General features: G+C 28.3%; 1 protein-coding gene across 2 annotated transcripts in view; it reads left to right on the top strand.

Moving 5' to 3' along the window:
* Positions 1 to 25385, top strand: part of LOC107457174 (transmembrane protease serine 2) — a 125113-nt gene that overhangs the window by 49157 nt on the left and 50571 nt on the right. For both annotated transcript variants that reach the window (XM_043040207.2, XM_071182434.1), the window contains exon 2: positions 24030 to 24151. In XM_043040207.2, the coding sequence (XP_042896141.1) occupies positions 24047 to 24151 (105 nt within the window). In that variant the 5' untranslated portion in view covers positions 24030 to 24046. The remainder of the gene's footprint in view (positions 1 to 24029; positions 24152 to 25385) is intronic.

Raw genomic sequence — 25385 nt, 5'->3', positions numbered from 1 at the left:
TTGTTTTATATATATATATATATATATATATCCATATATATTGTACTACTTATTAGAGCATAGATAAGTGTTTTAAATATTACAAGTAATGTTGTATTCAATAATAAAATAATAACACTGAAATAACTATGCATATGAATATAAACAAATATGAATGTTTTAAAAAAGACACAATGCTTCAATAATTAGATTAATTATTAGAAAAGAGAAAAATATTCCCACAACAACCTACTGTGAACCAGGGAGGGGATCAACGGGATTAATGCCTCACAATTTTGTGATCAATGGTATGATTGTGCTAATGAGGTCAGCATTATGCCCTAACTTCGCTCACAAGCTAGTAACCATCGATCTGCAGCTGGGTGGGCTTCCAACAGCCCCTAAGGATCGAACTCTGGTCCTTCGCAATGATAGTTCAATGCCTTTACTTACTGAGCTACAGCATCCGCCATTAATTTACACACACAACAAAAATTCCAGAGATAAGTAAACAGCATAAATATCTATATTTATTAAAAGTCATGTGAGGAAATATATTGTTTGAAAATAATTATGTTTAAGTGTTAAAAGTAATAAACAGGTTAAAAATAATATCAATATTTCCTATAATAGGTTTTAGAGTAGTATAAACAAATTAAAATTCATTTTAAGTAAATGCATACATGCAATAATGTACTTCAATTTTTAGGTTCGTAGGCGTAATGTTTCATAGGTGTTTACCAAGCAAAAAAAGTTGCAACTAAAACAAAAGAATTAAATAAGCCGTCAAACAAAAGAATTAAATAAGCCGTCATGAATTAAATAAGCCGTCAGTAATTTTAAACAAAATTTCTCCAAAAGCAAAAACCATATTTTTTACTAATTGACTCAATAAGTTAAGCTCACGAGAGTCGTTTTAACATTTCCTTACCGCCAGCTAACGCAAGGAGTATTTCGTGATTTTCATCTACACGTAACGCAAATGTGAATTAATTTCACTAAAAAGGTGCTTCTCGTTGGCTTGGTCCATTTGTTAAATTGTCCTCTCATTGATTTCAAAATTACAAGGATACGGGTTTTAACATTAAGAACTACCAACTCACTGTATGGATCTTTTCTTTTATGCAAAAATAATTGAAAAAAATAATTTTATAACTATTAAATCATTTAATAGCTTATATTAATGTACTTCCCATGCCGTGTTTATAGTTACTGAATAATAAAAATTTATTGAAATACTTTTCAATGTAAAATCAATAATTATACCGTACCTGAAAAATATTCTGAATTTAATAGAAGCTACATTAATAAATTCAGATGAAAAATGTTTAGTATTACAACAGTTTTTTTTAATCATTTCGTTTCTGCAACCCTTACATAAGTAAAAAAAAAGAGTACTTCGCGACTCTTTGCCCGAAACTATTTAGACAAAAATAGGAAAATTTATTTTTTAATTTAATTAAATTATTTATTATTCCATGTTATACTTCTCATCGGAATGAATAACTGTTTTGTGTTTAGAAAAAGAGAAAAAAAAAGACGTTAAATAATAATCAGTCAATAAACTGTGAGCAACTTTAATTAAATTATGAAAAAAAAAGTATTTTGTTGACTTTCAATTTAATAGAGCGTCGATAATTGTATAAAAAGAAAATTGTTTTCGGCAGCTCTGGATTGTTCTTATATCAAGCTGTTTGCTCGGAATTATGTTTGGAAAAAGAAAGTGTAAGGGATTGTAACAGACTTTTTTAATAATAAAACTAAATTTTCTAAAATTATTGCTTTTCATTGAATTACTTTTCCTTCTTGAAGGCATGTTTCTAAAGTTCTTTTAAAATAATATGACTCGAAAAAAAATTTTCAAGGTAGAAAGGTTGAACAGCGAAAGAATTAAAAATATCTTTTATATATTTTGATTGCAAGTTAATTAAATTATTTTATAAGATTGTCATAATTTACTCTTCATCTGACGGTGTTTTAACTAGCTCAGTTACTCAAAAAAGCATTTTTTTTAAATCATGATAAGAGAGAAAACTATAAAGGAGAAAAAAGATATAGGCTTTGCTTGCCGGTTTTAATTTTTAATAGGAGTCATTGTAAAATAAATCTATTGGAGATTTAATCTCATATGTTCACATATTCAACAATTTAAAGGTAAAGTAAAGCGTTCCTACCACAGTCCGTTGTGGGTCAAAGGTTCATGGAAATTAAGGCTTCACAATTTTGTGACTAAAGGAATGTCAGTAGTTCTATGGACAGCAGTGCACTCAAGCCGCCTTTATTCAAAAATCAAGCTGCTACTCATCAATCTGAATCTGGGTGATCTTCTAGTCTCCTCTGAGGTTTGAACCCCTGTCCTCTAAAACAGCAGTTATGTCCTATTAACCATTGAGCCATCGTGGTTCATTCTGCTAGTTTCTCATGACCAAATAAACTTAATAATTGGTTGAGATAGCATTTATACATTTAAAGAGGGCAATCACCGTATGACATTTTGTTTTTTTATAAACTTGGTTTTAGTCCATGTTAAATTCTTTGTAAATGAAACGTTTTAAAATAATCCATTTTTAATTTTGGTTTAATATGAATGAATTTTATATCAATAGAAAGTTATAAAGATACTTTGAGTCCCCCTAAATACACGAGAATTGTTCTTACTAAGAGGCTCCACTCCTTGCTCGTTCCGCTCGCCAACACCTACGGATGCTTCTCATTCATTTTTTCCCCTTAAAAGTCAATATTTTCAAAAGAAAAGTTCATTTTGTAAATAAAATGTATAATTATTATAATTTTAGGTAAGACTATTACGCTGATAAGTTAATATCGTAACGAAATAAACAATAACTTATATTGGTTTATTATTTAGGTTTTTATTTATTCTGAAACAGCTTTAAGTAAAATAATTTTGCTGATCAAAACCATTTTATACAATTCCAAGTACATGATTAAAGTAGTAATATTACATTTTTGTATCATCATTTTCTTATATGACATCGATTGAACCTATGTTCAGAAAAAAAATTTTATTTTTCAGAAAATAAAATCTAACTACATTTACCTATTCATTTTTTTTCGTATTCTCTCAACAAAACTTGCTAGTATTTTAATTAAACAGTGTTCAGGTACCACTTAAAAAGGCATTTAGTTTAATGAAAAAAACTCATGCAATGACTTTTTTAATTGACTAGTTAGTGTTCATCAACGTTTACCCAAAAACCCTCTGCTGAAAAGAGCTTTATTTTTTTTAAATTGTACCCAAAGCATTAAATACCTTTTTACTATAAAAAAAACTTTTTTAAAGTTTTTAATAATTTTTTTAGTTGCTTATATTTGAAAAAAAATGCACGATAACAAAATCATTTTAGTGCATAAATATTATCATCTGGCAATACACTTTTAATTGAGAAATATTTTTTCTATACAGTATACTTCAGCCAGAATATTTTTAAAAAAAATAATAAAAAAATTTTTTTTTAAAAATTACAATTTTTAGCATTTTACTGAAAGTAGAATAGGTAGGTTTAAATGAACAAAGGGTATTACTTAAAAAAACAAGATATTAAGACCTGCGTATTCAGATTAAAAGTGAATTTCTTGGAGAGAAAAAAATGTGTTCACTTTAAATTCTCAAAACAGAATAATTTTTTTCTATATACAGTATAAATGAAATGTTAGAGGAAAAACTAGTTCTATTTTGAATTTACTGTAATAATTTTACGATGAGAAAATCTTAAATCATCATAGTAGTATAATCCAATCTGTAATCTAATAATTTACAAGTTGATACGGCGAAAAACCGTATTCCAATTACATCCTAAAAAGCAATCATTTTCTCTAAGACAACATAAGATACTTTTTATCTCGCAATCATCATAAAAACCGTTCTTTGTCAAAAGGTTTCTTTCCATTTCTAAAATTAGCTTTGGTAGTTACATACTTTTCGGGTAAATAGCAATTTTTTGTACTTTTTTACCTTTTTTTTCTACAAACATAATACTCAGATAGTAAATATAAAACAGAGATTCAAATATTAAGTTTTTCGTTGCTTTAAATGTGTGGTAGTATATTTTAAAATATCGTGTTTATTAGTCTAATGTACATTTTCTAGTTTTTTAAACTAGAAGCTTTTCTTTATTCTTTATTGTGCTAAAAACTTATCTTTAAGAAATGTTTTAAAAGTATTGAAGTGGTCGACAATACAAAGCTTAAATATTTTGAGATATGTGGTTGGTATTATTATTATTATTATATATTTTCACCCGTTATTTTTAAATTTATTAGAAGGCAAAGTAAAATATAATATAGTTTTTCTTTGTAAATAATATTCGCGAAGTAAAAACTTTGGTTGTTTGTTTATTTTTCTGTTATCATTTATTTCTCAAAATTAAAATTGTTTTTTCTCTAAACCGTTAAAAGATAACGGCATAAATTTATATTCTGTACATTTTAGATCTTTTACTTTGATTTGTATTCAAAAAATTGGAATTAAAGTTTTTACTTTAATATGCATTGAATTTATTTTCGTTAAAAATTTAAGAAAAATTAAAAAATTGCAGAAAGAAATGCTTTTTTACTGTCATAATTTATAAAGTTTTTGAGAAAAGTTATTAATATTTTTTATTCAAAATAAATAAAAAATTATTAATTTATTGGAGCTGGGATAACCTGGTCGGTAGGGTGCTGGGCCCATGTCCGAGAGTTCGTGGGTTCGAACCCCGCCTGCCAAAGACTCTCCGTGTAATGAAGTGACTGTCGTTAAATCTGTCGAGTCGAAAAGTTCTCCATGTTTCCGTAACAAATTAATACCTCTGGGGGTATTGGATTGAGGATCGATCGTTCTCTGATTCAGGTCAAAATTACGATCTGTGGATGAATGAATGGATGTCTGAATAGGTTCGCCCTATAAACGGGTGCGGCGTATGGTGTGGCAGGAGTCGAATTGTTGGCCATAGATGGCGCCACTGGAAAACAAGAACAATCGCACCCTGTTGTTGACGTATGCCTAAACAGGCATACGTCAACAACAACATTATTAATTTATTAAAGCATAATATTTTACAAAATCAGAAATTATTGACTTCTTTAATGTTTTAGATTTTTAATTTCTATAAATTATCCTAGAAATTTTGAGAGCATTTTTTATTCTCAATCATCAGACTAAATTTACAGGGGAAATTATGGGTCCTTTTTACCCAAGACTTCCATATTTCTGGAACCCTTTCTACTAAAGCGGTTCCTTATCGAAAATATAAAATTTCAATCTCTTCATTCATCTATTAATATTCACATTTATAATATTATTACATATATTATAAATCAATGTTTAAACTATCGATGGTTTTTATTAGACCTGATCAAACACCTGTATCAAGAAAAAGTCACATAATTTGAAATTCACAATTTTTCTTATTTTCTCCTTCAGCTATTAATAACTAAAGAAAGGAAATTTTTTATTTATATTTTAAGTTTGATTTTAATTTTGACTACTGAAATCTGCTGGCATGCTTTCCTTTCCTCGTGTTGGATTTCCTCGTGCTTCGAGCCATGGTGGCTCATGGAATATAGCGTTCGCCTACTAATGAGGTGAGCCAGGTTCGAATCCTAGCTGTGGTAGGTTGATACGAATTCTGCTCCCGGCTCTCACCGACCCCAGTGCTGACGAAAAATATCCTCAGTGGTAGACGAATCAGGGGTTAGAATGCCCTTTTCCTCTCCATGTAAAGCAAACTTCCTCTCCATAAAAAAAATCCTCCACGAAGGCTAGTTTACCCCCGAATCTCCCTTGTCTTCCGGGTTGGGTTCAGAATTACTAGTCAAAGCTACAAGGCTGGTCGTGTACTTAAAATAGGGTCTGCTGTCCAGTACTGGTCATAAAACAAAATAACATCCTTCTTCTAAAATGAATTCACCATATACTTATTAATTCACCATATACTTATTAATTCACCATATACGTAATCTTATAATCTTATTACTAAAAACTAAATCCAAAAGCATTAAATCGCATGATCATGGCAAGTTTTCCTAACCTGAGGTCACCATAGATTACTGTTCGAAAACATTGTACTGACCTTTTTAAACAAATTGTCAGTTAAATTTCCTGCAGAAAATAATGCAAATTTCTCAACATTGAAAATCATCTTTTTGATACAAGGAGAGGTTTCATATAGTTTCTAAACTGTATCTGTGCTATGGGTGAATGATCTGAGAAATCCTAGTCTAGACAATCCAAGCTTCAGATTATACTATTAGGCCAGCCTGAATTCACCATAAGACATTGTTATACCTTTCAGACGTGTTGCTCCACATTTAATTGCAACGAGTCTATAATAACGTAGATACACTGCGTGGATTTAAAAAATATGTTGGTATTATATGTTTTAGATTTTAAAAATTCTTTAGTAAAAGTGATTTTAACCTTGTTAAGGAGCACTTTATTTCTCCAAGGCAATAGTTGCCCAATCAATGCACTTTTTAATTGCAAAATTAATTTGAAAATATTTTATTGACTTTTACTTCGAACAATTATTTCTATTAACAAGTATTCGTTCAAGTATATTAATAAAAAAATTTAGCTAGTAAATAATAAATAAGTAATTTTAGAATTATTTATCTATTCACACTGATTTTTATTCATATCCACTATATGTAGTTAATCGATTTGTCAAGTAAGGCATTCATTTCGTATAATATTTTTGTTCCAAAGTAACAAAATAGTTTCTTACATACTGAGAAAAAAGCGTATGTTCAAAATTACCAAAATATAATAAAATTTACAGTATTTCTGGATCTATGGCAACACCAAAAAGATTTGGTAATTATTACCGTAGCTCTTTGCTCATAATTTTGGTGAAATTAATAATAAAAATATGGTTTTATAATCATAATAAAATTTGGTAAGTGTGGTAAAATTAGGTAATTTTATCAAAATACTTCAGAGCCTGGCAGGAAAACCATTTAATCGCTTGAATTTACTTTTTCAATTTTCTTCTAAACCTATGGTAGTAAGAACTATAATTTTGAAAACTGTGATTTCTGGTAAACCGTTATCATATGAACGGTATAATTCCCAAATAAATGGCTTAAATACCACATATTTTGGTTTTCTTAACCGGAATCATGGCTTTTTTTACCAGAAATATCGCTGCTATACAGTATACAAGAATTATTTTCCACCCTGTATTTATCATCGTGATTTGGCCGGTCACTTCTCGAATTGGCCGGCCAAATCGCGAAATGGCTAAGAACGTTTCAAATTAGCTGACCAACGTCCGATCTTTACTTGACTTCGGGAATTGGCCGGCCAGATCGCGAAGTGGTATGGGATGGCTGGACAATGTCCGATCTTTTCTTGATTTCGGGAAAAGGCCGGCCAGATCTCAAAGTCGCATGGGAGGATCAGCCAAAGTTGGAAGAAAAAATCAACTTCATTCTTTAAAAATTAAATTAAAATTAAATTAAAATTAAATTAAAATTAAATTAAAATTAAATTAAAATTAAATTAAAATTAAATTAAAATTAAATTGAAATTAAATTAAAATTAAATTAAAATTAAATTAAAATTAAATTAAAATTAAATTAAAATTAAATTAAAATTAAATTAAAATTAAATTAAAATTAAATTAAAATTAAATTAAAATTAAATTAAAATTAAATTAAAATTAAATTAAAATTAAATTAAAATTAAATTAAAATTAAATTAAAATTAAATTAAAATTAAATTAAAATTAAATTAAAATTAAATTAAAATTAAATTAAAATTAAATTAAAATTAAATTAAAATTAAATTAAAATTAAATTAAAATTAAATTAAAATTAAATTAAAATTAAATTAAAATTAAATTAAAATTAAATTAAAATTAAATTAAAATTAAATTAAAATTAAATTAAAATTAAATTAAAATTAAATTAAAATTAAATTAAAATTAANAGCATCTGACAAAAAACTTTTTTGACACTTTTAATTGAGTAATATTTTTTATATACAATATACTTCAGCCTGAATATTTAAAAAAAAAATTAAAAAAAATTTAAAAAATACAATTGTTAGCATTCTAATGAAAGTAGAAAAAGTAGGATTAAACGAACAAAGGGTATTACTTAAAAAGAACAAGAGATTAAGACCTGCGCATTCAGATTAAAAGTGAATTTCTTGGAGAGAAAAAAATTTGTTCATTTTAAATTCTCCAAACAGAATAATTTTTTTTCTAAATACAGTATAAATGAAATGTTGGGGGAAAAACTAGTTCTGTTTTGAATTTACTATAATAATATTAAGATGTGAAAATCTTAACTCGTCATAGTAATATAATTCCAATCTGTAATCTAATAATTTACAAGTTAATGCCACGAAAAACCGTATTCCAATTACCTCCTAAAACGCAATCATTTTCTCTAAGACAACATAAGATACTTTTCATCTCGCAATCATCATAAAAACTGTTCTTTGTTAAAAGGTTTCTTTCCATTTCTAAAATTAGCTTTGGTAGTTACATACTTTTTCGAGTAAATAGCAATTTTTTGTGCTTTTTTACCTTCTTTTTCTACAAACATAATACTCAGATAGTAAATATGAAACAGAGATACAAATATTAAGTTTTTCATTGCAGCTTATAATGGTAGCTTATTTCAAAATATTGTGTTTATTAGTCTAATGCAGGGATCCCCAACCTTTTCGTACCTAAGAGCAAATACCAGAATATCGGTCGAATGACGGGCACCATTTATTTTTTCAAGATAAATGTATAGTTGGTAGACATAGGTAATAATACACACTACATATAGTGCACAAAAAATTTTATTTTGAAAATTAATTTAACGTATGAATATAATTAGTATTAATATTCTTGTGTAAAATAAATAATTACTAAATTGCTTTCAAAACATACGAAGTATAAAAATTATTTATAAAATACAGTCAATGTGGTGTTTGGCATGGCATTTTGCTGGCCAGCACTATACAATTGGGAGAATATGATGCTCTTTTTAAGAATGGAATTTATTCCTTCAACTATATTCCAGAATTTCTCATGTGATATAATAGTTTTGAGGATAATGTTATTCTGAAGATCCACAATTTCTAATTCTGAAATGTATGTTGCTATTACGGCTACGTTTATTTGGCTGGTAAAAGGATTGACAAAAAAGTTATCAAAGGCTCGATGATATTAAATTATTGAAAGCGCTTTTTAAATTGATTTTGAAGCAATTGGAGGTTGATGACAAATGTTAATAAGTCAATTTCACTGTCACCTATCATTTTTTTCATGTTTGGAAAATGCACAAGAGACTTCATTTTCAAATGTGATATCCACAAAACTAGCTTAGCTCTGAACGAGTTTATAGCCTCTATCATTTTTGCTTTATGTTTGTCCTTTCCCTGCAGCTCCAAGTTCAAATTATTTAGTTTTTCCATTATGTCCGTTATGAAAGGCAAATCTGCTAGCCAAATAGGATCTCTTAGTTCTAAAAATGTTTGATTTTTAGCTACAAGGTAATTTTTTATTTCTCCAATTAAATGTAGAAATCTATCATATACTTTACCTTTACTGAGCCAGCGTACCTCAGTATGTATTTGCATAGCATTTATTGCGAAAATGGAAAACTGAAATATTTTATCGTTGGGCGCACCTAGATCGATCGACGAGCGCCATGGTGCCCGCGGGCATAAGGTTGGGGACCCAATGTATTTTTTTTTATTCTTTATGTTAGAAGCTTTTCTTCATTCTTTATTGTACTAGGAACTTATCGTTAAGAAATGTTTTAAAAATATTGAAGTGGTCGACAATACAAATCTTAAATATTTCGAGATATGTTGTTGGTATTATTATTATCATTAAATAATTTCATCCGTTATTTTTGAATTTATTCGAGCGCAGAGTAAAATATAATATAGTTTTTCTTCGTAAATAATATTTCATGAAGTAAACACTTTGGTTGTTCGTCTATTTTTCTATTATCATTTATTTCTCAAAAATAAAATTGTTTTTTTTTCTAAACCGTTAAAAGATAATGGCTTATATGACTTACATTCTGAACCTTTTAGATATTTTACTTTGATTTGCATTCAAAAAATTAGAAATAAAGTTTTTACTTTAATATGCATTGAATTTATTTTTTTAAAATTTAAGAAAAAAGAAAAATTTGCAAAAAAATATACTTTTTTATTGTCATAATTTATAAAGTGCTTGAGGAAAATTATTAATATTTTTTATTTAAAATAAATCAAAATTCATTAATTTATTAAAGCATAATATTTCACAAAATCAAAAATTATCGACTTCTTTAAACTTTTTAATTTTCAATTTCTATAAATTATCCTATAAATTTTAAGAGTATTTTTTATTCTTAATCATCAGACTAAACTTACAGGGGAAATTACGAGTTCTTTTTACCCAAGATTTCCATATTTCTGGGAGCCTTTTTACTGAAGCGGTTCCTTTTTTATAATATAAACTTCCAGTCTCTTTATCCATTTATTAATTCAATCTCTTTATCCATTTATTAATTCAATCTCTTTATCACATTTATAATATTATTTCATATATTATAAATAAAACAAAAAACTTCAAATCAATATTCAAACAATCGAGGCTTTTTATTAGACCTGATTAAACACTTGTATCAAGAAAAAGTCACATAATTTGAAATTCACAATTTTTCTTATTTTCTCCTTCAGCTATTGATAACAAAAGAAAAGAAATTGTTTATTTATACTTTAAGTTTGGTTTTAGTTTTGACTACAAAAGTCTGCTGGCGTGTTTTTTTTTGTCTCGTGCTGGAGAATAACGCGTCCCATGGGGCGCGTCATTTGAGATTTCGTGATCCTCCTCTATGATTTTTGGCGTATTTGATGCTTTATAGCACACATGAAGAATCACTGTCCTGTTAATTTGTACAACAGTGCTAAAATTTAAAAAGAAATAATGCTTTTTTAGAAGCATTAAGAGTCAGATCTCGGGAAATAAACTCCTAGAAAAGCCCGAAATAAAAGTGCATTATATTTTTCAAAGAAAATTTTCTGTCACGTTTTTTAATACATGACGCTGAATTTCAGTGAAAATTTTTCGTCCTTCTTCATGCCGTGGTGGCTCGTGGGATACAGCGTTAGTCTCCTAATGAGGTGAGCCAGGTTCGAATCGTAGCGGTAGCAGGTTGATACGAATTTTGCTCCCGTCTCTCACCGTCCCCAGTACTGACGTGAAATATCCTCAATGGTAGACGGATCAGAGGTTAGAATCCCCTACATGTCGAGCTCACCGTTGGAGGTTTTCGTGCTTTTCCTCTCCATGTAAAGCAAATTTCCTCTCCATAAAAAATCCTCTACAAAGGCTAGTTTGCCTTGTATCTCCCTTGTCTTCTGGATTTGGTTCAAAATTACTAGTCTGTTGGCTAGGCTGGTCGTAAACTTTAAATTGGGTCTGCTGTTCAACGCCGTCATGAAATTAAATAACATCCATCTTGAAAAATATATTCACCATATACTTATTAACGTAATCTTATAACTAAAAACTGAATCCAAAGGCATCAAATCGCATGATCATGGTAAGTTTTTCCCAGCCTGAGGTCATCGTAGATTAAGGTTCGATAACATTGTACTAAGCTTTTTAAACAAATAATCAGTTAAATTTCAAACCGATAATAATACAATTTCTCAACATTGAAAGTAATCTTTTTGATACAAGGAGAGGTTTCATATGGTCTCTGAACTGTATCTGTGCTAGGGGAGAATGATCTGAGAAATTCTAGTCTAGGCAATGCAAGCTTTAGATTATACGATTCGGCCAGTCTGGATTCACCATAAAACATTGTTATATTTTCCAGACGTGTTACTCCGCATTTAATTGCGACGAGTCCATATTAACGTAGACACACTGCGTGGATTTAAAAAATGTGTTGGTATTATATGTTTTAGTTTTTAAAAAAATTTAGTAGAATTACAAATTAATTTTATCGTTGTTGAGGCGCACTTTATTTCTCCTAGGCATCAGTTGCCTAATCAATGCACTTTTTAATAGCTTAATTAGTTTTAAAATACTTGATTGACCTTTACTTCAAACCAATTATTTCTATTAACAAGTATTCGCGCAACTGTATTAATAAATAATTTTATCTATTAAATAATAAATAAATAACTAACTTTAGAATTATTTATTTATTTATTCTGATTTTTATTCATCGATTTCTCAAATAAGGCATTCATTTCGTAAAACATTTTTGTTCAAAAATAACACAATAGTTTCTTATATACTGAGGGAAAAAAACGTATCTTCAAAATTACCAAAATATAATAAAATTTACCATGTTTCTGAATCTATCTATGTCAACACCAAAAAGCTTGGTAATTATTACCGTAGCTCTTTGTTAATGATTTTGGAAAAATTAAAAATAAAAATATGGTTTTATAATCATGATAAAATTTGGTAAGTGTGGTAACATTTGGAAAATTTTATCAAAATACTTCAGAGAATGGCAGGAAAATCATTTAATCGCTTCCATTTACTTTTTCAATTTTCTACTAAATCTGTGGTAATGAGAACTATAATTTTGAGAACCGTAACTTCTGGTAAACCGTTATCATATGAATATATATATATATATNTATATATATATATATAACTGAATAACTGAAATAACTGAATTAATTAAATGCTTAAAACTGTTTGACGTGCAATAATTTACATTGTAACTTATTCCATTCTAAAATCTTTAAACATGCGCCAATCTTTTCTCTTATTTTATAGTTTTTTTTTCTAGACTTCGAAAGAAAAAGAAACATTTTTCATTACACGGATTTTGGTAGTCAAGACCGAAGTGCCATTCAGAATTTCTAGTTGCCTCTTAACACAAAATATTCTCAGAAGAATTCAGGCTTCCATAAAAAATAAAAAAACATTCTTCAAAAAAAAAAAAAAAAGAGAGAGAGAAAAAGTTTCAACAAAAGAGTTCTTTTCTCCTTCATCCTAAGAGCTGAAGCTTACTATTAAATTAAGTACGACATAGTATTCTTTTAAAATTAGAATCTCTAGGAATTCAAAAAAATAGCGTGCTTCTCTGAAACCGGGTAACAAATTGAGATAAAATGTATGATTTTGATGAGTCTTGCTTAACTAAAACCAAATAATAGTCTGAAATTTACTAATTATTGTACACGGAGAAAAAAAAATTCTGATAAAATTACCACACTGTATGGTAATTACATTTCTGCTAAAAAAAAACATAATTCTGGAAATAAAAATGAAAATATATGGTGTTTAAACCATCCATTTATAATGGTTTCATTCATATGGTAAAGTTTTACCAGAAATTCTTGTTTTCAACATTATAGTCTTATTACTCCCCATTTAGTAAAAAAATACCAAACTGAAAACCAAATTCAACGGAATAAATAGTTTTCATGCCATGGTCTACCACCAAAGTTTACCACAATTAGCAAATAATACCACATATTATCAAACCGTAATTTATAGTTAATTTTAACAAAATCAATATCAAAGTGCTAGATAAAAATTACCAAGATTTTTGGGGTTCTAATAGAACCTGAAAATCGGTAAATTTGGCCATACTTTCTTCTTGAGTATAAGAAAAATTATCAGACAAATTATAAAATATTTAAAAATTAAACAGTAAATGGATCAAATAATGTAATTCAGACAATTACGATTTTGTGGCAAGCAAAGTGTGTATCATATAATATTGTTCAGATGCAAATGGGATTTCAGAATGCATGCAAATTAGATTCTAAAATAACTATCATGAGTTCCTGATTCGTTATCACTATGTTTTCAGCATTTACTCCTTAATTATCATATAATTAAGGAGTATAAGCAGAATAAGAGCATATAAATGTTACAAGCACATATAGATACCCGACATATAAATAAATACATAAAAGTATACAGTTAAAATAAATACACAGAAGTATACAACTACATGTAGAACTGTCAAAATATAAAATACTATATATGGATTTCAAACACCTTGAAAAAATCTTTCTCCATCATATAAGCAGTATTTGCCCCTTGTAAAGCTTAATTTTGGTTTTTTATTGTCTTTATTTATTCTTAGAAATCAATATTTTTACTTTTTAACTTCCGTAAAAAAATTACTTATGAACAAAATTTCAAATTTTGTGATGGCAAATAATTATTTGCCTTGCTTTTGACTTTCAATTATTATCTCAAATAGCATTTAAATTTTATTGCCCTTTCTAACATATTTTTGAAGTAGTTAACAAATATTTGCTAAGCTATAATGTAAAGTTACTGTTATAATTTACTATAATTTATGTTTCCAAATTTTTTTATATATATTTGGATTTTTCAGCTAATATTTAATCAAAAGTGTTTTATTTACTTACACTTTTTAGTACCTTATTTGAAGTGTTATTAAAAGGGTTAATAGTTACTCAAAAGTTTGTTTACTAACATTTTTCAGATAATATTTTTAATTTATAAAAACAAATAGCTGTCAAAATTAAAATAAATTGCAAGTAAGAATTTTTTCGACATGAAATAAAAAGGTAAATTTATTCTTTACATCGAGAAAAAAAAAGTATAATCAAAACTAGCAGCATATGATAAAATTTACCGTGCTTCTTGCTCCATAGGAACACAAAAAAGCTCGGTCATTTTGATAAACTTAACAATAAAATATGATTTATTGCTAAGTAATTGTAGTAAGTAATTACTTGATATGTGATAAAATTTAATTAATGTGGTAAAATTTAGTAACTTTATCATAATATTTTAGATCATGACATAAAAATCAATAATTCGGTTTTGCTTGCTTTTTAGTTTCGCATTCTTTCTGTGGTAACGAGAACTATCATTTTGAAAAACAAAACTTCCGCTAAATCGTTACAATATGAACAAAACAATTACTAAATGAATGGTTTAAATTCAGTATATATTGTTTTTCTGAATCAAATTAAGTTTCCTCATCAGAAATGTCTTTGCCATTCAGTACTGTAACTTTACCAGAATTTTTCTCTCTGTGTATTTATTATCAAATGATCGCCTTACATTCCGTACATTTTGGTTTCTATTACCAGAATTATGGTTTAAACGAGAAATGTCATTGCCATACAGCATGGTAATTTCATCAAATTTTTTTTTCTCCGGGTATATATGATCAAATAAATGGTTTAAATTCCGCATGTTTTGGTTTCTGAATGGTTTAAATGCCGAACTACGGTTTTGCTGTACGGTAATTTCACCAGAATTTTTTGTTGTTGTGTAGATAGTACACATACTTGAAATTATTGCACACACCAATGTTATTAAAATTAATTTAAATAAACTTTAAGCTCCCTTGTATAACTTGCATCAAATTATACTCATGTATAGATATGCATTGATGAAAATTGGTTACAAATTTTATCAATGGTAACATTCCGATGAAATAACATTAAGTAAATAAACATTTATTCTTGCCGATTCACTACTTCTGAAAAGTGACTACTTACCATACATTATTCGGATTAGCAGAACATCCTAGTTATAACCAAAAATGATTCGTTCTTTTTCGTGACAAATAGGAATGTTTAAAGCTACAATGACACATTTAATATTCTAAATACTTTTATTTAAACAACATCTAACATCTAACGTACAGACCGGAATAGACTAAATGAGGAGGTCACGAGTTTGTTCCCCCGCTGGCCGAAGACTCCGGGTGCAGTAAATGGTGGCTGGCGCACGTTAAATCTGTCGGATTACAAAGTCTTCCATATTCCCATAACAAGTCAATACCTATGAAGGTACTGAATTGGAGATTGATTGTTCTCTGGTTTAAGTAAAAATTACGATCTGTGGATGAATGAATGGATGTATCAATGGGTTAGCTCTATAAACAAGCTGTGACGTGTGTAGGGCTTAATTCGTATTCTCTGCCATAGATAGCACCACTGAAAAACAAGTAATGCACCATCTGCGTTAAATTCGCTTAGTGTCACCAAGCAGGTTTGCTTGTATTTGGCAAGTGGAATTCGAAACAACAACAACACATCTAACTTTCGAAAATCAAACTAACTCAACGTCTGTGAACTATTTCTTTGAAATAATTCTAAAAGGAATTTTAAAAAAAGTCCTATTTACGACGATTAAATTAAATTTGAAAATTATTTCTGAAGGGGAAAAGGAATAATGATTTGCACAGAAATGTGAGAATTAAAAGTATTGGAAACGCTAGGCAGGACAAACATCCTCTAAGGATATAATAATTGTATTAAATTAAATAAATTAATTATCTTATCTTAAATTAATGTATGAGACTGAAATAAATACGAAACGTCAGGTATCCTTTTCATCACACTGACAAAAAACTATGAATTTGGAAAATTTTACCGTGTTTCTGGCTCTATGGAAACACTATAAGCTCGATAATTTTTACCGAAACACTTTGGTTAAGTTAACTTATTATTTTTATAAAATTAATAATAAAGTATTATTTTAAAATAAGTATGAAATTTTGTTATTTTATCGTGACACCTTAGAGCAAGGCATAAAAACCATTTATTCAGTGGAATTTTCTTTTCAGTTTTCTATATTTTACTAAAGGAGTGGAATTAAAAAATATAATTTTGAGAACAAGAATTTACGTTAAACCATTACCATATGGACGGAAATGACCACGTTATCATATGAACCAAATCAAATACCGTACATATCATTTTTTTACCAGAATTGTGGTTAATTTTACCGGAAATGACATTATCATACAGTACTGTAACTTCACCAGATTTATTTTTTTTTGCCGTGCACAAACGTGTGAGCTCTTTATAGTTGTAAAAACTAATTTTTGAAGTTTTATTAACGCTGTTATATACTTTATCAAGAATAAAAACCATTCTATTAACATCGTAACATGAATCTCTCAAAATAAAAGCACTGTTAGAATATAATTATTAAACTAATGCAAGAGGGAAGAAACTAAATTTAAAAATAAAGAAATCATAAGACTAAAACATACATCAATTTTATTTATTTCTTCTTTATATTCCTAAAAAACATTTTTCATTACAACTAAAAATAGTTAAAAACTTTGGACATTTCACGTTTTTTACTAAGAGAAAAAAAATTGATGAAGAATTTCGAAGTTCGTAAAAAAGACATTCTTTAAAAGAGAGAAAATGTTTTTAACACGCACCTTTCTTCTTACGTTTTTTTTTATTCTTCCGGATCTGAAGAACTGCAACTTACTATTGAAGAAAATTGGATAGAGTTTTCGTTCGTAATTAGAGGCTCAAAGAATTAAGGAAAAAAACACATAACATTTCACCGATAAGGAGAAAAAAAAAAGATAAATTCAAATCGACGTGAAAACCTATAATTCAACGATCCCTTGATCTAACATAAAAAAAGAGTAAAACAATTCGCTAAAAAATGTAATGATATTTTTTTCTCAAAAACATCTCAGACTATGGAGATTTTTTTTTATTATNTTTTTCTCTTGGTATATATGATCAAATAAATGGTTTAAATGCCGCATGTTTTCGTTTTTGAATGGTTTAAATGCCGAACTACGGCTTTGCTGTACGGTAATTTCATCAGAATTTCTTTTTCTCTTGGTATATATGATCAAATAAATGGTTTAAATGCCGCATGTTTTCGTTTTTGAATGGTTTAAATGCCGAACTACGGCTTTGCTGTACGGTAATTTCATAAGAATTTCTTTTTCTCTTGGTATATATGATCAAATAAATGGTTTAAATGCCGCATGTTTTCGTTTTTGAATGGTTTAAATGCCGAACTACGGCTTTGCTGTACGGTAATTTCACCAGAATTTTTTTTTGCTGTGTAAATAGCACACATACTTGAAATTATTGCACACACCAATGTTATTAAAATTAATTTAAATAAACTTTAAGCTCCCTTGTATAACTTACATCAAATTATACTCGTGTACAGATATGCATTGATGAAATTTGGTTACAAATTTTATCAATGGTAACGTTCCGATGAAATAACATTAAGTAAATAAACATTTACTCTTGCCGATTCACTACTTTTGAAAAGTGACTGCTTACTATATATTATTCGGATTAGCAGAACATCCTAGTTATAACCAAAAATGATTAATTCTTTTTCGTGACAAATAGGAATGTTTAAAGCTACTATAACACATTTAATATTCTAAATACTTTTATATAAACAGCATCTAACGTACAGGTCGGGATAGTCTAATTGAAGAGGCGTTGGGCCCATGTCCAAAAGAGCATGAATTTGTCACCCGCTGGCCGAAGACACCCCGTGTAGTAAATGTTCACTGGTGCGCGTTAAATCTGCCGGGTCACAAAGTCTTCCATATTCTCATAACAAGTCAATACCTACTGAATATACTGAATTGGAGATTGATCGTTCTCTGGCTCAAGTAAAAATTGCGATATGTGGATGAATGAATGGATGTATCAATGGGTTAGCTCTACAAACAGGCTGTGACGTGTGTGGAGCTTAAGTAATATTCTCTGCCATAGATGTCACCACTGAAAAACAAGAAATGCACCATCTGTGTTAAATTCGCGTAGTGTCACCAAGCAAGTTTGCTTGTATTTGGCAAGTGACATTCGAAACAACAACACATCTGACTTGCGAAAATCAAACTACCTCTCTCTGGGAACTATTTTATTGAAATAATTCTAAAAAGAATTTTAAAAAGTTCTATTTACGACAATTAAAGTAAATTTGAAAATTATTTCTATGGGGGAAAAGTATTAAGGATCTAAACAGAAAGTAATTAAAAGTAATGAAAACGCTAGGCATGACAAACATCCTCTAAAGATATAATAATTGTATTAAATTAAATTAATTAATTATGCTATCTTAAATTAATGTATGAGACTGAAATAAATACGAAACGTCGGTATACCTTTTTCATCACTCTGAGAAAAAACTATGGTCAAAACTACCAGAAATTGGAAAAATTTACCGTGTTTCTGGCTCTATGGGAACACTATAAGCTCGATAATTTTTACCGAGGTACTTTGGTGAAATTAACTAATTATTTTAATAAAATTAGCAATTAAATATTATTTTAAAATAAGTATAAAATTTAGTTATCTTATCATGATACCTTAGAGCATGGCATAAAAACTATTTATTCAGTGGAATTTACTTTTCAGTTTTGTATATTTTACTAAAGGTGTTTTAATAAGAAATATAATTTTGAGAACCAGAATTAACGGTAAACTATTACCATATGGATGGAAATCACCAGGTTATCATATGAACCAAATCAATAGTTTAAATACCGTATATATCTTTTTTACCAGAATTGTGGTTAATTTTACCAGAAATGACATTACCATACAGTACTATAACTTCACCAAAAAATTTTTTGCCGTGCACAAACGTGTGAGCTCCTTATAGTTGTATACACTAATTTTTAAAGTTTCATTACCGTTTTATATCCAGAATAAAAACCATTCTATCATCATCGAAATATAAATCTCTCAAAATAAAAGCAATGATGAAATATAATTATTAAACTAAAGCAAGAGGGAAGAAACTAAATTTAAAAATAAAGAAATCATAAGACTAAAACATACATCAATTTTATTTATTTCTTCTTTATATTCCTAAAAAACATTTTTCATTACAACTAAAAATAGTTAAAAACTTTGGACATTTCACGTTTTTTACTCTTCTTAACAGAGAGAGAAAAAAACTGATGAAGAATTTCGAAGTTCGTAAAAAAGACATTCTTTAAAAGCGAGAAAATGTTTTTAACACGCACCTTTCTTCTTTGTTTTTTTTATTCTTCCGGATCTGAAGAACTGCAACTTACTATTGAAGAAAATTGGATAGAGTTTTCGTTCGTAATTAGAGGCTCAAAGAATTAAGGAAAAAAACACATAACATTTCACCGATAAGGAGAAAAAAAAAAGATAAATTCAAATCGACGTGAAAACCTATAATTCAACGATCCCTTGATCTAACATAAAAAAAGAGTAAAACAATTCGCTAAAAAATGTAATGATATTTTTTTCTCAAAAACATCTCAGACTATGGAGATTTTTTTTTATTATATACAAAGTATTCTAAAACATATTCATATAATTTTAAAGAAAAAACAGGGTTTTTTTTCGTCTTGTCCTATTTGGAAAAAGTTCTCCCAATAAGTAAAAAAATAGTTTTTCATTATTTTGTTATATCATGCAAATGTTTTAATTTTTTTATCGTACAAATAATATTTTTTAGTATAATACAAATCAATTTTGTTTCAAGTAAAAAACTTGCATTTAAGACTAATTTTGAAATTCACCAAATAAATAGCAGCTCGAAATATTTGAGAATTTGTATAAAGGTAAATATACATTTTAAATTTATTTAGAAGAAAAGTTTTCATCTTTACGCTTAAGTATCATTTAAATATCAAAATAAATAAGTGTTATTTAGTTAATATCAGAGATGGCACATTTCTTTTAAATTGGCGAAAGCCTAGATGGTAAGAAATATATTTTTCAACTCAAATGGAAGAAATCGAGGAAATTCTCTTTCGAAAAGAAATAACAATTATTAAAACATTTTTATACAGTTTGTAGGTACAGTCTGGTTTAAATAAAAGCAGCGATTTCTAAGATATCCAATACATTATTTCTAATGAAAACTAAGAAGCAAAAATTGGGCCAATCAACGAAAGTTTTATGATTACATAAAGAAGTATTAATATATCATAATAAAATTTTAATACAATTTAATTAACAAATCACTTAATAAACGTATACATTACGATACGGAAGAGAAAAATTCTAGTAAAATTACCGTACTGTACGGTATAATAACATTTGTGGTAAAAAAAGCCATAGTTCTGTGTAATAAACGCAAAATATACGGTATTTAATCCATTCATTTGGAAATTTTTGCGTTCATATGGTAACTAATTACCGGATAAATTTGGGGAAGAAAATAAAAAATATAGTTCTTATTACCACCCAATTATGAATCCAATTCAGAAGCACTCCTTCCTTAAAGATATGCTCTACCTCTATTTCGGGCAAGACTTTAGCCAAATAGTTTAATTATACATTAATTATTTGCTAAATCTATAAAGCTGCACATAACGCACAGCAACGAGCTACAGATTGGTGTAACCTAAGCTTCATCAATTATTGGTGTTAAGATTTAACTTCACTCTTTGAAGGGAGAAAGAAAGCATCACAATTTTTACAGGGCTCAATTAACCAAACAAATTTCCAAAATTGGCCCTTTTGATTAGAAAAAATATTCTTTTTTAGCAATATTCGAACATTTTTGCAATGATTTATGTTAATTCCTGTTACTGTGAATTAAATTTAAACTTAATTATTGTTGAAACTAAGAGTATATGTTTGTCCTATACTTCTATCTAACTACAAAATGGTTACACACCAATAATGGGTAAGTCAAGTGATATTTGAAGTTAATTTAAATGTATTTAATATACGAAGTTTATGAGTAGAATTTTCCTATGCTATAACACTGTGGAAACACAGTTTTAAGTTAATAGGATATACTCAATCTACGCAGGCAGAGTTTATGAATTATTCAAGTTCTAGCTTCGCGTACATTGCCGATACAAATATTAACATTTTAAGTAATCAACATTTCATTCTCAAACATCTTACTACGTTGAAAGGGTTCAGCAACCGAGCCGCATTGAAATTCTAATTGCACATTAAGGCTGTTCTGAAAGTAAACATGGAACTGACTATGATGGTTAATACCGGAACACTCTCGGAGAAAGGGACGCGTTTCAAATGAAGTTCACGCATTTGTATAGAATTCAAATTATGATAATCCTCTTATAACCATGAGTTTACATAAAATTAAATATGTATGCATACTTTAGCTACAAATTATTTGCTAAAGCCGTTTATGCTCTATACATATATCTTAGAAAACTGCCCCGAATAGCATACCTAATTCCTCGAAGTTTACACAACGCCTACTAAAGTAGCAGCTTGCGAAGCGACATGATTAATTTCGAGGTTGAAATTTGATTAAAAGATTTTTATTTCTTACGCTATAGGTTCTTTATTTTAATGTTAAATTTCACATGAAAGTATACTAAAAATATCTCAACTATATTGGAACTTAAGAATCGATACTATGAAATAGTTTGTTTCGCAAAAACTCCAGCAAGTTTTCTTTTTTTCAATTTATTTTGAATTGAAGAAAAAATAACTTAAATAAGAAAAATAATCTATCTTTTTTTAACAATAGATTCATAAAATATTAAAGATTTCCAACAACAGCCCGTTGTGAAAATACGATTTTGTGAGCAATAACATTTGTGATTGTGATAATGTAGTCACCATTGCACACAATGCCGCTTTTACTTCCCAGACAAGTTAGAGTCCATTGGCTTAAAGCTGTGTGGCGTTCTAGCAGCCACTGAAGACCGAACCCAGAACCACAGCTCAGTGTCATTAACCACCAAACCATCCCACTGTGAAAAATTCCATTTTTGACAATTTCCCACTTATCTATTAACCCAAAATCAATTGCTTTTTTATTATATATGTATAGGTCGATTATATAGTTTATTTAAACGTTGAGTTTCACACAAACGAGAATTTAAGCGACATTATTTTGATGAATTAGAAAATAATCCTGATTAGCCCATAAGTCCAAAATAGATCTTGCACTATATTTACGCATCCAGGCACCTTCTGTTTCAGATACATGCAGCCCTAACAATTCATTATGCTCATTGGTGGATTTAGGCATTATGCAGATTAATGCTAAAACTTTTAAATGATTTAAAAGCCGCCATAAGCCGCATTATCAATGATGACATCCGTAAATTCACGATAAGCTTGAGATTTGATAAGGCCGTTACCGGTTATTTAAACAGTATCTGTCAGACTAAATTCGGTTTAATTTTTTCTCTCTAACCTCTTTATGGTAAAAAGTACTGGCATCCTGGGTGTATCATCCTTAAAATTCTTTCTACCGTAAAATTCATTTTTACTCTAAAATTTAATATCTCAATTTTTGCAGTAATATTTATTTAATTACAGTGATTCAGTGATTTTATTGTAAATACTACTGTAAAAATTATGGTATATCAGATTCTTTGTTCCGTAATATTTTACTGTAATAAGAACAGGATCACAGAGTGCCGATACTATTTACCGTAAATTGATCCTGATTTTTTACAATACACTGTTTTAGTAATTAAAGTTTAGCTACGTATCTCTTTATCTTACTCAATATTTCTTTAAACATTACTAGGAACATTTCACATTCCAACTTTACACAATAGATCAATCAGTATGTCTTTGCAATTAAAAACTATTTATGTAAAACATTAAACTTGATTTACGTAAGAGGAATAAGACGCTAGGCTTTGGGCAAATTATTCAAGTAGTAATAGTTAAAGCAAGTAACAGTTACTTGCTTCTTATATCAAAGGTATTTTCCCTAATTTTAAAGGACTAAAAAATTCTCAAATCACATTTTTATTAAGGACTGCGTTAAAATATATGTATATTTATGTATATATATTTACTTTGTATATTTATCGTTACTTACGAATCCTTACAGCTAAAAAATTTAATGTGTAAAAAGAGCTTTATTGTAACCGTTTATCTATATTTTATTTCAAACTAGATTATTTACTGTTATTTTAAGACAATTTTTAGACAAAAAATTCACATCAAATTGCAATTAGAGAGTGATAGCTTTTCCTGAAGAAGCTATTTTCACCAACTATATATTTCATATAGCATTAGAAGATAGGCTGCTCTTTATGGGAAAGCTATTTTTCTGGCTTTTACGTAATAGCATTTAAAAAAATGGCTATTGAAATAAAAGTAATTCTGCATCCATATTCTAACTTAGAACTAAGTTCATTAGAACTCACTCACCTAGAACTGTAATTCATTTAGAACTAGAACTATGTAACTTTCATACCTCATACTAGATCTATGTACCTTTTCACTTAGAACTATGTATCTCATCTTTATTACAACTTGCCTCTCCTTTCTTTTTTGTTTAAGATAATGCATAAAAATGACTTTTTTTTAAGGATAAAACACATTTTCACTATTTTATTTCTTTTTTCAGAATTTAGCTCTTCCATTATGAGTTCTAATGAACCAAGTAAAGGAACTGAAGAACCACCACCTAATGCTGAAGTAGGAACAAATGAGAAAGCACAATCTAAACCACCAAATAAAGAAGCCTTGGTAAATAAAGTTTGTACATTCCATTTACTTCTCACAAGGTCCGCCAAACATTTTAGATAATCATCCATAGAGCGACTTTGATTTTCAAATTTTCTAGACTTAAATCTTTTTAAAAGTTAAGTTATCCTTATTTCACAAATTCCTGACCATAAGTGATGCCCTCGACTAAATGTCTTAAGCCTTTTTATTCGAAGGCCGCATCATTGAAAGCCGAGAATTTAAATGAGACACATCTGCAAGATAATATACACTACAAAAAATTCCAGATCAAATTATGGTATAAAATACCGGTACTTTGGGTGCATCATTCGAAAAATCCATTCTACCATAAATTCCATTTTTACCCTAAAATGTTATACCGTAATTTTCACAGTAATATTTATTTAATTATAACGATTCTATGATTTTACGGTAATTATCACTGTAAAAATTGCGATATACGTATCAGGTTTTTTTTGTTACTTTACAAGTTTCGGCGGAAATGAATTTTACAGTAAAAAGCACCGGCGTCGGTATTTTGTACCGTGATTTGATCTGGAATTTTTTTACAATGTAAACAAAGAAATTTATCAACAGGAATGAAATAGCAGTTTATTGAAAATAATGTTTAAAGTAGCGTTTTGTTAAAAATTGAGTTAAAATAGAGTAAAATAAGCTGTTGTTATGTCGAAAATAATACTAAAATATGATTATTTTGATATTGAAGCTGATTGGGGAAAAGAGTTTTATCTAATTCCAATTTTAACTTTTTATCTTTTTATGCAGAAAGAAATATACAAATGACTTAATGACAAAATTTTATGAGAAAAATAGTATGCGTTACTCGATTAACCTTTTTCTCAGAGTTTTCATTAAATATATTTATTATATTTTTTTATTAATTATTATTTATTATTATTTATTATTTATTATTAATTATTAATTATTATTCATTAATTATTATTCATTAATTATTATTTATTAATTATTATTCATTAATTAGTATTTATTATTATTTAATTATTATTTATCAATTATTATTTATTACTAGCCACATAAGGCGGCCAGCTGTCCGCCACTCTGAAGGTTTTCACAAATAAAGTTTTTTAAAACATAGCAGGAAATCTGAAGATTAGTGGACAATTAAAGTGTTCCTGTCCAGCAATTTTGTCTTCATATCCAGTTCTGCTGCAGATGTGTTATAGCTCTTGAGGATGTTTGAAATTATATAGCTACAACGCTTAAGAAAAAAAAA

The sequence above is a fragment of the Parasteatoda tepidariorum genome, chromosome 6 (assembly GCF_043381705.1).
Source record: "Parasteatoda tepidariorum isolate YZ-2023 chromosome 6, CAS_Ptep_4.0, whole genome shotgun sequence".
Classification (NCBI taxonomy): Eukaryota; Metazoa; Arthropoda; class Arachnida; order Araneae; family Theridiidae; genus Parasteatoda; species Parasteatoda tepidariorum.
The sequence above is the reverse complement of the archived record's forward strand: the minus strand, read 5'-3'. Positions and strand labels throughout refer to the sequence as shown.